General features: G+C 33.9%; 1 protein-coding gene across 3 annotated transcripts in view; it reads left to right on the top strand.

The window, feature by feature from the left end:
• Positions 1–12890, top strand: part of ZNF292 (zinc finger protein 292) — a 104227-nt gene that overhangs the window by 66478 nt on the left and 24859 nt on the right. For all 3 annotated transcript variants that reach the window (XR_008391515.1, XM_037143836.2, XM_037143837.2), the window contains 3 exons: positions 3242–3444; positions 7207–7343; positions 9711–9852. Coding sequence is in view for 2 of the 3 variants with exons in the window: in XM_037143836.2 (XP_036999731.2) it covers positions 3242–3444; positions 7207–7343; positions 9711–9852 (482 nt within the window). In the remaining variant the exon portion in view is untranslated. The remainder of the gene's footprint in view (positions 1–3241; positions 3445–7206; positions 7344–9710; positions 9853–12890) is intronic.

Genomic DNA, 12890 nt, shown 5'->3' with positions numbered 1-12890 from the left:
TAGAGTGTGCAGAACACTAGTAGAGTGTTACAAAGTGGTCTGATTAATGATCTGGGTTGGGAGGAGGGGGTGAATGGGAGTAGAGATGGAGAAAAATGAATGAGATTGGGTCCTTAAGAGTTAGATGGTGGACTGGATATATGAGTGAGGAGGGGGCAGAAGAGTATTTTTAAAGCCAATTCGTTTCTGGCTTGAGCACAACAAAGACTAAGAAAAACATCAGTGTGATATAGAGATTTTGGTATGCAGAGTTTGAGGTGCTTGTTAAACAGCTAGTAAGAGATGCTGCAAAGGAAATTATGTATGAATCTAGGCATGGAAATAATAGAAATAAATGGACTCCACTCGGCGACAATCCAGGACCTAATCTAAGCTTGATACATAGTACATGAATAATATGTAATGATTTCTGATAAAAATTCAACTCATTGTAATACATTCAATTACATTAATGTAGGAACTGTTATTTTCTTTTTTACTGTTATGTAAGTATCATTTTATGGGAAGAAGGCAATTTCTTAATTGAACTGGCTGTATCATTTGTATTATTTCATGTCATCAACTCTTGAAAGGCTCAAATGTAGTGAATTCTGCTTTCCTGTTCATTTCCATAAATATATAGAATATAGATTTAAAGGCTACACACAAATAAAAATATAAGGTTTTTAATTTTTCCGGGATGGGATTGGGAAAAGTAGAGCAGGTTAAAATTTGATGTGACTAGATACTGAAGAATAAAAATCATAGAACTTCTTTTGTAAGTGTGGCAAGCTCTAAAAGAGGTGTTCTTTGATGTGATATAATTCTATAAGAAAAAAAACGTTCTGGATAGGAAACGCTCTGGAAAGAAGTAGAAAAATATATGGAAGAATAGGGTAAAAAAAAAGCAGTAAAAGAAATGGACAAGGGATGGGGAGGGAGGCGAGTAAGTTTTCAGTTGGTTCTCAGTTGAGTATTGGAATATAAGCTATTTTGATCCATTTGAATCATGAGCTTCAGAATACCTAATTTATATCCTTTAAAAGCTAATGCTGCTTTACAGCTCTTTGTTGCTGTAAGATGTCATTCTATTTAGTAGACATAGTAGTCAAATAAGAGTTTTCTTTTTCTTGTCTCACCACTGAATTAGAAGATTCCATTATTGTAGTCCTGGTTCTGTCGCTAACTGGCTTGATGAACCTAGGAAGTCACTTGCCTTCTGTGAGCCTCAGTTTACTCATCTGCCAAATGATGCAATGCAGCAGGACAAAATGATCTATAAAATTCCTTCTGCTCTAATATTTTATATTTCTTCGGAGTCAGTTTTGCCCTAAGTATGGCCATGGTTTCCCATGTTTAAAATCACATATGTGCAACTATGCTTTTGAAATTTATAATATTAACATATTCTTCTATACATCAAGTTAACACAGCATTTGTTTTGTACAATTTGTCATTCTAATTTAAATGTTATTTGAGATTTTAGGGACTGAGATATTCTATTAAGATTGTCATCAGTTTTGTTAAATGCTTGCTACTTGTAAATAATTTCCTCACATGCTCTTCAGAGTTTGTTTTTGAGCTTTTGTAGGAGTATTTGAAATAATTCCCAATTTTGTATTATTAGTTTCCTTTTTTTCCTTCGTATTGAATTTTTTGGGGTGGCACTGGTTAACAAAATTATGCAGAGTTCAAGTGCACAATTCTCCAGCACATCATCTCTACACCGTATTGTGTGTTCATCACTCCAAGAGTTTCCTTTTGAGGAAGTTATTGTATTAAGAATCTGAAATTGTATTTTCAAGTCTTTGATTTAGTTATAGACAGAATAACTTTACTTATCTTAAAGTTTTTATTTAAAACCTTCGCCCATTTTGCTTTGACAGTGAACTGAACTGTGAAAAATATTTGCAGTATAATTGACCTAACAGAATCATGTAATGGTATTAAAGAAAGAAAAGTAATGCCATATATATATATATATATATATATATATATATATATATATATATATATGTACAAGAAGACATTTAGTCAGAGGCACCAGAAAGTTATGCATTTATAAACTATATGTTATCAGTCTTTATACTTTTGGTTTAATGTAAGAATAGAGAGTAGTAAGTACAAAGGTCTAGATTTTAAGGAAAGTATGGAATTGGGATCCTGTGTTAAATTGTTTATATGCCCATTGTTTTAATACTGAGAAGGATTGATCTATAAAGACTGGTGGTCTTTACAGACCACCAGTCTTTATAGACACTATTGGGTAGCAAAAGAATATTTAAAGGAGGGAAAAACATCTCTCATTCTTCATTTTCTAGCATGCAAATTAAACACACTAGACACATCTTCCAGACTGTTCATAAGTATTGAAATTGTTTTTTATTGGAAGTGTTTTTATTTAAAGTTTTGTTATTAAAAGCCTTCCAAAGGTTTTAGGCTAGCTATCATGAAGTAGATTTCTCACTTGATTTTCATCCTGGTAAAGAAAGCTTTAGGGAAAAGTTTAAATATATGCTTGTTAAAATTTAAATTTTTCACAAAGAAAAAAATTTAATTCCTATTTTTTGTGGGTCAGACAAGCACTAGGAAATTAAAAGATTTGAACTGAATAGAAATTGATTATGCCTAAGTGGTACTCAAGCAAATGTTGAGGTTTATTGATTTATTTAAAAATAACAGCGCAAATCCACAGAACGTTCAACAGACTCCCCCCGCTCTTATTTATTTTTTATGTATTTAATTTGTTTTAAAACATTAAGTCAAAATAGACTTTAATCATTAGTATTGAAAAAGAATTTGTTTAGTCTCATTTTCTAGAGTATCCAAACATTCTTTTGTAATTGTCTATAAAGGATGTAGTCACTGCATCCTTGTATAGGCCCTATCACTGCAAATTTCTAGGGATGCTAATCCCTGGTATTCAAGAATAAATGCTGGAGGTGGGGGATAATTTGTATGATTTTAAAAACATTGACTGTTAGAATTTAATGTGAAATTATTTATTATCAAGAAGTAATTTACTTCATTCTAGATGGTACTTTCAAGAGCAAGAGTATTTAATGCAAAATTTAAGGGTAGCTATAGTATCTCCTCTTGTTTATTAGGTTATTTTGTGATAGCCTAACAGTAATAGATAACTGCAAAAATGGGGGAGGGGCTTATTAGTTCCTGTGCTTTTAAAATATTTCTTGTATAAGTGTATTGTTGCAAATGAATTATCACCAAATGTTAATAATCTATTATGTCTTGTTTTTTAAAGTGAATGAATTTTTAGCTTTTGAGGGCCCCATCTTGTTGGATATGAGAATTAAACATCTAATCAAAACAAATCAGTTAAGTCAAGCAACTGCTCTAGCAAAGCTGTGTTCTGACCATCCAGAGATTGGTACAAAAGGTAGTTTTAAGCAAACTTACCTTGTCTGTCTTTGTACATCATCACCAAATGAAAAGTTAATCGAAGAGGTGAGTATGTTTTCTTTTGTTAGTAATTATTTCTAAAAGTGAAGAAACTTCCCTTTTTCTTAGGTAGTGAGGAACCATTGTTGTTGATCTTAAACCTTTTGGTGTGCTCTTGGATAGTGATTCTAAACAACTTTCAGAAGTAGGTATAAAATTATTTTATCCAGCTTTTATTTTGATTAATTTGGATCTTTTTATTGCTTTGGCTAAATTATGGGAAAGGTGGTGATGACTTAACCATTTAGGTGATGACTTAACCATTTAATAGGGTATTTATATTTGTCAGCATTTAGGCTATAACTTAGTTTTACCTGACTTCAGGATACTTGCTGATCTTTTTAACTGGCTAATATAACTTCATAGTGTTCATATGACTTAGCCCTTGGAGTACTTTGTATACTTAAATATATGTGTATATAAACATACATACATACACATACATTAAATGTGTTTCATGAAAGCTAGGTGGATATGTCTACCTCTCTAATTATATGCAAAGATAAATTTTATATTTGCATATTTAATGTAAATTTTTTATGAGACATGATTGGCTTTTTTTCCTAGTTTGATGTAAAGCATGGTATTCATGTATTTTTATGTTTCATATTACAGAATTCTGAGAGTAGAATCATGGTCCATATGGGAATTTTTCATTTTGAATGATTCATAATTCCAAAATGAAGTTGAAGATAGTTGTGGGAGAATTACATGTTGTTGTTAAAAAAACAGGGAACATGTATTTATATAAAGAAAACTATAACACATTATACAGTGTTGTGTGAGAACATATTGTTATACAAGTGTCTTGTGTTTCTAATATAAATATTCTTCAACCTCAGAACAGTAGAAAGAACAAAGGGACTGTGGGACAGACTTAAGGATATATAAATGGAAATGTTGAGATGCAAGACAGAGGAGAGGACAATTAACAGAGTATGCATGATTACTGAGTAGACAGAGATTGTAATCAAGAGTCCAGAAGGAGGGTAGGTTCCAACAAAAAGCTGAATGCCCATATGAAGTTAGAAGTTGTAATTATAATGCTGATTGTGTCATTTTTCTTGATAGAAAGTAAAGAGGAAGATGGTAGGCTTGGACCAACATTAGAAATAAGCCACCCTGTTGTGTATGACAAAGATAATGATTATTTTGCTATACATAGGGATTTAGAGTAGTATGTCTTTAACAAACAGATCACACAAATCAGTCTAATTGGTTTTAAGTATTTTATTCAGAGTTCTAAATTTTCTGGTATTTAAATCTTTGCTTACTTTTCAAAGCAAGAGAGAATAGTTATCTGTAATATATATAGTCCCTATATAGGTAATTCCTAACTCATGCTGCCTTGGATTTTAAAAGTAGTTCTTGGTCATTGATGTCTATATTTGACCTGAATTTCACTTTCACAATTTTGATTCAACCATTCATTAGTTTAAATATGGTTTCAGTTTCTCTGCCATTCTTTTTAGTGTCATATTTTTTCAAGAGGGCCATCTAGTGGTAAACCAGGGATTTAATAAAGGCTATGAAGTATACAATAAAAATTTTCTTAGTATACCTATAAAAAGTGAGGTTTTCTGTATTAATAGAGCAAATATTTCAACTGGTATATTGTATATATGTGAATAATTAAACAGAGGCTATCTTACATATATACAAATATATTTTAAATTAAATGTAATCTAGTACAGGTAATATTGGGAAAATAGGTTTTTTTTCTTATACCTAATGTACATATTTTGCATCATTTGAGCATTTAGCAAGAATGGCATAGGTTTTAGAAGAACCAAAAGAAGTAATAAGAATCTAAATAAATCAGACTTTCAAGATATAAGAGTTTTTATTAAACCTGAACAGGTAAAAAATCAATGTATAGCAATAAAGGGCCTCGGTATGCTTGTGCCTGTTGAATTCTGGCAGGTGCACAGACTTTGAGCTATATCTGGGTTGAAATCTTGACTCTGCCACTAGTTAAATATGTGGCTTTGAACAAGTAACTACCTCTCTGTACCTGGTGTGTAGAAAGAAGTAGTAGTATCTACCAGGCAAGCTATTGTGCTTATTAGCAATGCTGTTTCTGAAGAACCTGACACTAGTAAATGAAGAGTACCTGCTATTGTTATTATCCTGCTATCATCATCATCATCTTATGAAGAAGCAAAAAAAAAAACCCAGCTCATGGGTTGACTTCCTAATGTTTGTCTTCATGGGTTCACCAAGGTTAATGGTTTTAAGATAATACAGTTTTTAATAAAAGATACTATGATAAAATGGAGAGTAGGTCTTGGATGTCAGACATAACTTATGTGTATTTCTACCACTTAACTAACGAGTGTAACTTGGACAGATTACAGAATTTTTTTGAGCCTCACATTTTATTATATATAAAATGTTTATGATAACACCAAGCTAGTGAAAAAGTTGTGATTAAGTGTAATATGTATAATGTCTGACAGTGCATTTAATATTGTATTTGAAAATATTTATTATATATAATGTTCAGCCCTTTTATTTGTTTAAATGGGGCAACTTTGTGAGATTTGTAAGAAAGGCAGGCAGAGAAGTGGAAAGAGCACTGCACCAACAAATTCTAAGGCTTAGTTCAGTCCTAACTGTGCCATTAACTTCATACTTCAAGAAACAGTTGTTAAAAAAAAAGAAAAGAAACAGTTGTTAAATACAGACTCAGAGTTGGGTGTTTTCTTGTATTAGTGTTTTCTAGCCCAATAAAATACATGAAATGGAACTTCTAAATATATCCGCAGGCAACCTGATCTTCATTATCAAAGATCAATCACAAGACTATCTGCATCTCTAGTCAAACACTTGTTAAATCATATACACATTACATTTTAAACACACACGTACTCGAAAATTATAGGGAGAGATAGAAGATCAATAAGGAAGAGCATGGTTACCTCTGTGGTACATGGGTGTTAGTGGTCCAAATTGGTTTTCGATTTTGTTTATCAGTTGCACCATGTTGGGATTAATTTTTCTATTCTGTGGAACGCCAGTGATTTATGATTGTGTCGTATTTGTTAGTCTTGTCTTAGAGAAAATGCTTGTGGAAATCACAGGTAAATTTTGTTTGTTTTGTGTAGTACATCAGTGTAATGAGGTAGTAATTTTAATTATTTAAGAAGCAGTAGATTCAAGTGCATAATTAAATGAAACAAGTTGTCATCATCTAGCTTATATCTTTGCATGCATGACTGTTGACAAGCTTTGAGATGAAATGATTTTTTACAAAAAGAAAAATATTGGAGATTTATAGAAAACTGAGGTAATCTTAATTTAAAAGTGTTATACTTAAGTAAAATGTTTCATATTATCTTTCTCCCCTCAGATGAATAGACAATTTGTTTATTAGTATGTATCCAATAGACCTTCATGCCTTTCTGATTCTAATGCTTTTTAAAACTAATGGGTAAAGGGGAAAAATAGAGGTACTGCAGCTTTTCTTTTTATTATCATAGATGTGATTTAATGGGTGGAGGGTGGCTACAGTTAGCATTAGTTATTTACATATAAACAAATGCCTGTGAAGTTCTTGAAAATAGTCAGTTCTCTGGCTTGAAGAAAGGTTATTTCTTTAAACTGCAGCCTACTGATGACATTATAAATTGATAGTGCTTGAGTTACTGAGGTTCTTTCTACTGGTGAAAATGATCTGTAAATATCTAATGAAAATGTTCAAGTATGTTACTATATATCTTAATATATAACCATTTTAAGGCACATTTCTATATCCTTTTTCTGTAGATTTCAGAAGTTGATTGCAAAGATGCACTAGAAATGATCTGTAACTTAGAATCTGAGGGTGATGAAAAAAGTGCTCTTGTTTTATGTACTGCATTTTTGTCACGTCAGCTCCAACAAGGAGAAATGTACTGTGCTTGGTGAGTTGTATTTCTTTTGTAATAAGGAGTTTGTTAAATAAGAATACAAAATAGGTTGTAAGAATTCAGATAGCTTAAAAACATATTTTTTAAAATCTTTTTAAGTCTCAAGACAAAAAGCCTATTTTCAGGTATTATGCTATTTAAACTGATTATCAGGTAGTTCATATAATAACTTTAAAGACTTTTTGTATTAAGGACCACACAGCTCCTTAATATACCAGTAATATCATTGATCAGGAAATGTTTCAGTGTTGGAGGATGAAAGAAAAGTTTATATTGTCTCATGCCACAATAAAAACTTTTTCAGACATGTATGCTACCTGTGATTGAATGTATTTTTTTCCTCTGCATATTATACATTTTTAACTCTATGTAACTAGCTGTTAGTCATTTATGTATGGAGATATAAATTCATTTTCTTTCTGTGAGAGATCATTCAACTTTACTAACTTCTTCAATGCACATTTCTTTATGTGGTACATTTCCAAGTGGGCAAAAGCCTGGGCTACAACTAATAGAGATGTTGGTGGCAGTTAACTCAGAAACTTTAAGATCAGCTTTTTAAGTTAGTTTTCACTAAAACTGACCATTCATCTGGTCAGTCAACATTATTAAATTTCATTGTTGTTTTGGTATGTGGAGACAAAAAAAGAAATTTAGTTTAAAATAGTCTCACATTTAAGGATGTTGATCAAGTGATACATGACATACAAATGAGTATAGAATAGGCAAGCTGCATAAATGGTTATGTAATCAAAGAATAGTAAAGTGCATAATTATAAAGGTTTTTTGAGCAGTTAAGCTTCGTTGCCTGGGAAAAATTGTATATGCAGTATAGACAGAATTAATATAAAAGGCAGATAGAAAGATTGTAAAGGGAGAATAAATAACTGCATTTATTTAGGACAAGTATTGGGTTGGCCAAAAGGTGTGTTGTGGCACTTACTTGTCTTTAACTTCATCCAAAACAATTTCGTTAGATTGTGTTGTAACAGCTGTCATATCAGCAGGCATTTTTTAAAAATTATCAAAATTGGTGAATTTTTGTATAGCCATTTTATTCAGTAATACTGGAAGATGGAAAAATAAGCAACATTTTTGGCATACTATGGTTTATGATTTCAAGAAAAGTAAAATCAAATTGAAATATTTAAAAAAAGATTTGTGCAGTATATAAAGAAGGTGCTGTGACTGATCAAGCAAGTCAAAAGTAATTGGCAACGATTCGTGCTAGAGATTTCTCCCTGGACAGTGCTCCACCATCGGAAAGACCAGTTGAAGTTGATATCAAGACATTAACTAATAACAATTAACATTATGCCACACAAGAGATAACCAACATACTCAAAATATGTAAATGAAGGGTTGAAAATCATTTGTACCAGCTTGGTTACGTTAATCACTTTGATATTTGGGTTCCACATAAATTAAGCAAAAAAAAAACCTTGACTGTATTCTCTCATGTGATTCCCTCCTTTAATGAAATGAAAATGTTCCATTTTTAAAACAAATTATGACAGGTGATAAAAAGTGGATACATCACAGTAATATGGAACAGGAGATCATGGAGCAAAGTTAAGTGACCCATCACCAACCACATCAAAGGCCAGTTTTTTTCATCCAAGAAGGGTGATGTTGTATATATGGTGGGATTGGAAGGGAGTCCTCTATAATGAGCTCTGCCCAGAGCACCAAACAATTAATTCCAACAAGCACTGCTACAGTTAGACCAACTCAAAGCAGCACTCAATGAAAAGCACGTGGAATTAGTCAAATGCATAATCTTCCATCAGGACAAAACAAGACCACATGTTTCTTTGATGACAAGGCAAAAACTGTTAGAGCTGGCTGGGGACGTTCTGATTCCTAATTGTGCCATATTGACCAAACATTACATGTTGGGATTTTCATTTATTTTTGGTCTTTACAAAATTATTTTAATGGGAAAAATTTCAGTTTCCTGGAAGACTGCAAAAGGCACATGGAACAGTTCTTTGCTCAAAAGTTACAAAGTTTTGGGAAGATGGAATTACTAAATTTTCCTAAAAGATGGCAGAAGGTAGTGGTACAAAATAGTGAATACATCATTGAATAAAGTTATTGGTGAAAATTAAAAATGTCTTTTATTTTTACTTAAAAACACAACGAAGTTTTTGGCCAAGCCAATGTATACTGATTTCATTTAGTCTCTAGAAAATTGAGGATTTTTTTTTTTTTTTTGCTTTTAAACTTAATTACACGTGTAGATTTGAAATGTAAAACCAGTTTTAATTTCCAAAGTAATAACTGCACTGACATAGTCCATGTTTATTACATTACTGCTCCAACATTTATTTGTTTGTTTGCTTGTTTGTTTGTTTATAGGGAACTCACTCTCTTTTGGAGTAAATTACAGCAGAGAGTAGAACCATCTGTACATGTGTACCTAGAAAGATGTCGTCAACTTTCTTTGTTAACCAAGACGGTATATCACATTTTCTTCCTGATTAAAGTTATTAATTCAGAGGTAAGAATAATCAGGGTAGCTTTCTTTAATTTAAAATACATAAGTTATTTTTAATACAAGACTTTATAATATTTTGGTACCTTTTCCAGTGATGTTTTATTTAGTGCTTTGAACATCAGTTTTTTTAAGTTTCTTAAGATGTTATTTTAATATACTTTATTGATTATCCTATTACAACTGTACCTTTTTTTCTCCCCTTTATCCTCCTCTGCCCTGTACCATCCCTCCCTCCAGTAAGCCAACCCCTTAGTTCATGTCCACAAGTCAGACATATAAGTTCTTTGGCTTCTCCATTTCCTATACTATTCTTAACCTCCCTCTGTCTATTTTGTACCTACGGATTAGGTGTCTTAATCTCTCTACCTTTTCCTCCATTCTCCCTCTTCCCCCTCACAGCTGATAACCCGCCAGATGATCTCCATGTCTGTGATCCTGTTCCTGTTCTAGTTGTTTGCTTAGTTTGTTTTTGTTTTTTAGATTCATTTGTTGATAATTGTGGGTTTGTTATCATTTTAATGTTCATAGTTTTGACATTTAATGTAATAATGGCTTGGTGATAATGAATTACTCCTTTAGCTCCACCTCGTCTGGGAAACTCTTAATCTGCCCTTCCATTCTCAACAATAGCTTTGCTGGATAGAGTAATCTAGGTAGTAGGTCCTTCCTTTTCATCACTTTGAATACTTCTTGCCAGTCCCTTCTTGCTTGCAGTTTCTTTTGAGATACAGCTGATAGTCTTGTCTACAAAGGAGATGGGAACTCCTTTGTAGGTAACTCTGTGCTTTCCTCTTGGTGCTTTTAAGATTTTCTATTTATCTTTAAACTTTAGCCCCTTTTTTTGAGATAATTTTTTAAAGATTTTATTTATTTACTTTATTTTTTAAAATACATTTTATTGATTATGCCATTACAGTTGTCCCATTACCCCCCTTCATTCCCCTCCTCCTCCCCTCCTTCCATTTTCCCCCTTTAGTTCATGTCCATGTTCTTTAGTTTCTACATTTCCCATATTATTCTTGCCCTCCCCGCTGTGTATTTTCTGCCTACCATCTATGCTACAGCTGTGAGTTTGCTGACCTTTCACTGTTCATATTTTTTACCTTTTTCTTAGATAAGTTCCTTTAACATTTCATATAATAAGGGCTTGGTGATGATGAACTCCTTGAATTTGATCTTATCTGAGAAGCACTTTATCTGCCCTTCCATTCTGAATGAAAGCTTTGCTGGCTAGAGCAATCTTGGATGTAGGTCTTTGGATTTCATGACTTGGAATACTTCTTTCCAGTCCCTTCTTGCCTGAAGGTCTCTTTTGAGAATCAGCTGACAGTCTGATTCTCAGAGTGCCCAACAGACTTTTTGGGCACTCCTTTGTAGGTGACTGTTTCCTTATCTCTTGCTTCTAGAATTCTCTCCTTCACTTTAATCTTGGCTAATTGTAATTATGATGTGCCTTGGTGTGTTCCTTCTTGGGTCCAACTTCTTTGGGACTCTCTGAGCTTCCTGAACTTCCTGGAAGTCTATTTCCTTTGCCAGATTGAGGAAGTTCTCCTTTATTATTTGTTCAAATAAGTGTTCCACTTGTGGCTGTTACTCTTCCCCTTCTGGTACCCCTATAATTCGGGTGTTGGAATGTTTAACGATGTCCTAGAGGTTCGTAAGCCTCTCCTCCTTTTTTTGAATTCTTGTTTCTTCCTTCTTTTCTGTTTGGTTGGTTGTTCCTTCTGGTCCACTCCATTGATTTTAGTCCCAGATTTGTTTCCATCACTATTGGTTCCCTATGCATTCTGCTTCGTTTCACTTAGTGTGGCCTTCATTTTTTCATCTAATTTGTGACTAAGATCAACCAGTTCAGTGAGCATCCTGATCACCTGTGCTTTGAACTGTGCATCTGATATGTTAGCTATTTCTTGGTCACTTAAAAGTGTTGGCTCTGGGACTTTGAGCTGTTCTTCTGCTTGAGCCATAATGTTTTGGTACATATGAGGGGCAAAAGCTTTAGGTTCACCTGGGTGGGCCAGCCCAGTCACTGGGTTGTGACTGGGGGCGGGGTCAGAGAGGCAGCAGTGGGGTTTGTTCTGCTCTCACCCAGATTTCTGTCCCCTCTGCTGCTTCCCACAAGCAAATTGGGCCCTTCTGGTGGTTCCTGAGTGGGTGGGCTTGTGTTCATTCTAGGATTCTGTGGATCTCTCTAAAGAACTCGCCTGTGAGGCTGGGAGCCTCTCCCAGCACCTCAACCCCCGAATGTTTTTTCATTTGGTGCTTTTAGGCTTGATTTCCCGTCGCTGGGGCCCTGGGTTTTGTGCTCTGTGTCACTAACCTTTTTAAACCTGCCTGGTTTCTCTGCATGCAAGTATGTGTCCATGGTCAGCCAGCCACCTTGCGAGCTTTATTGGGTTTTAGTCCTGCGCCTGCCCAGTTCGCCAGTCACCTCCTTGACCCCTCTCCACTAGCTGCCAACTCCACCCCTCTTGCCGGTCTGGATGAATGGTTCATTGTCAGATTTCAGTGCAGTTCAATTTAATGTCTGTTTTGGTTGTGGTTTTGTTTCTAAATCTTTGTTGTCCTTAAATTTGGTTGTAGAAGGAGGTACAGTGTTTCCACCTATGCCTCCATCTTGGCCGGAATTCTCTAAACTTTAGCTTTTTTTTTTTTATGATGTATCTTAGTGTGGTCCTCTTTGGGTCCTACTTGTTTGGTACTTTCTGTGCTTCCTGGACTTGTATGTCTAGGAAGACATTTTCTTCGCCAAACTAGGGAGGCTTATTTCAAATAAGCTTTCAACTTCTTGCTCATACTCTTCTCCCTCTGGCACACCTATGATTCAGATGTTGGCACTTTTGGAGGTGTCACACAGTCGTCTTATACTTGGGTTTTTTTTTAAATTCTTGTTTCTTCATTCTGTTTTGGTTCAGTGTTTATTTCTTCTCTTCAAAATCATTGCTTTTGAAGAGAAGCAACCCAGCTTCCTTACCTTCATTGTTGGTTCCCTGTGAATTTTTCTTTATTTTACTTAGTGTAGTCTTCATTTCTTCCCTTAT

This window comes from Artibeus jamaicensis, unplaced genomic scaffold (genome assembly GCF_021234435.1).
Source record: "Artibeus jamaicensis isolate MK-2021 breed Jamaican fruit bat unplaced genomic scaffold, CSHL_Jam_final contig_387, whole genome shotgun sequence".
Taxonomy (NCBI): Eukaryota; Metazoa; Chordata; class Mammalia; order Chiroptera; family Phyllostomidae; genus Artibeus; species Artibeus jamaicensis.
Note: the sequence above shows the minus strand (reverse complement) of the source record. Positions and strands in the feature narration are given on the sequence as shown.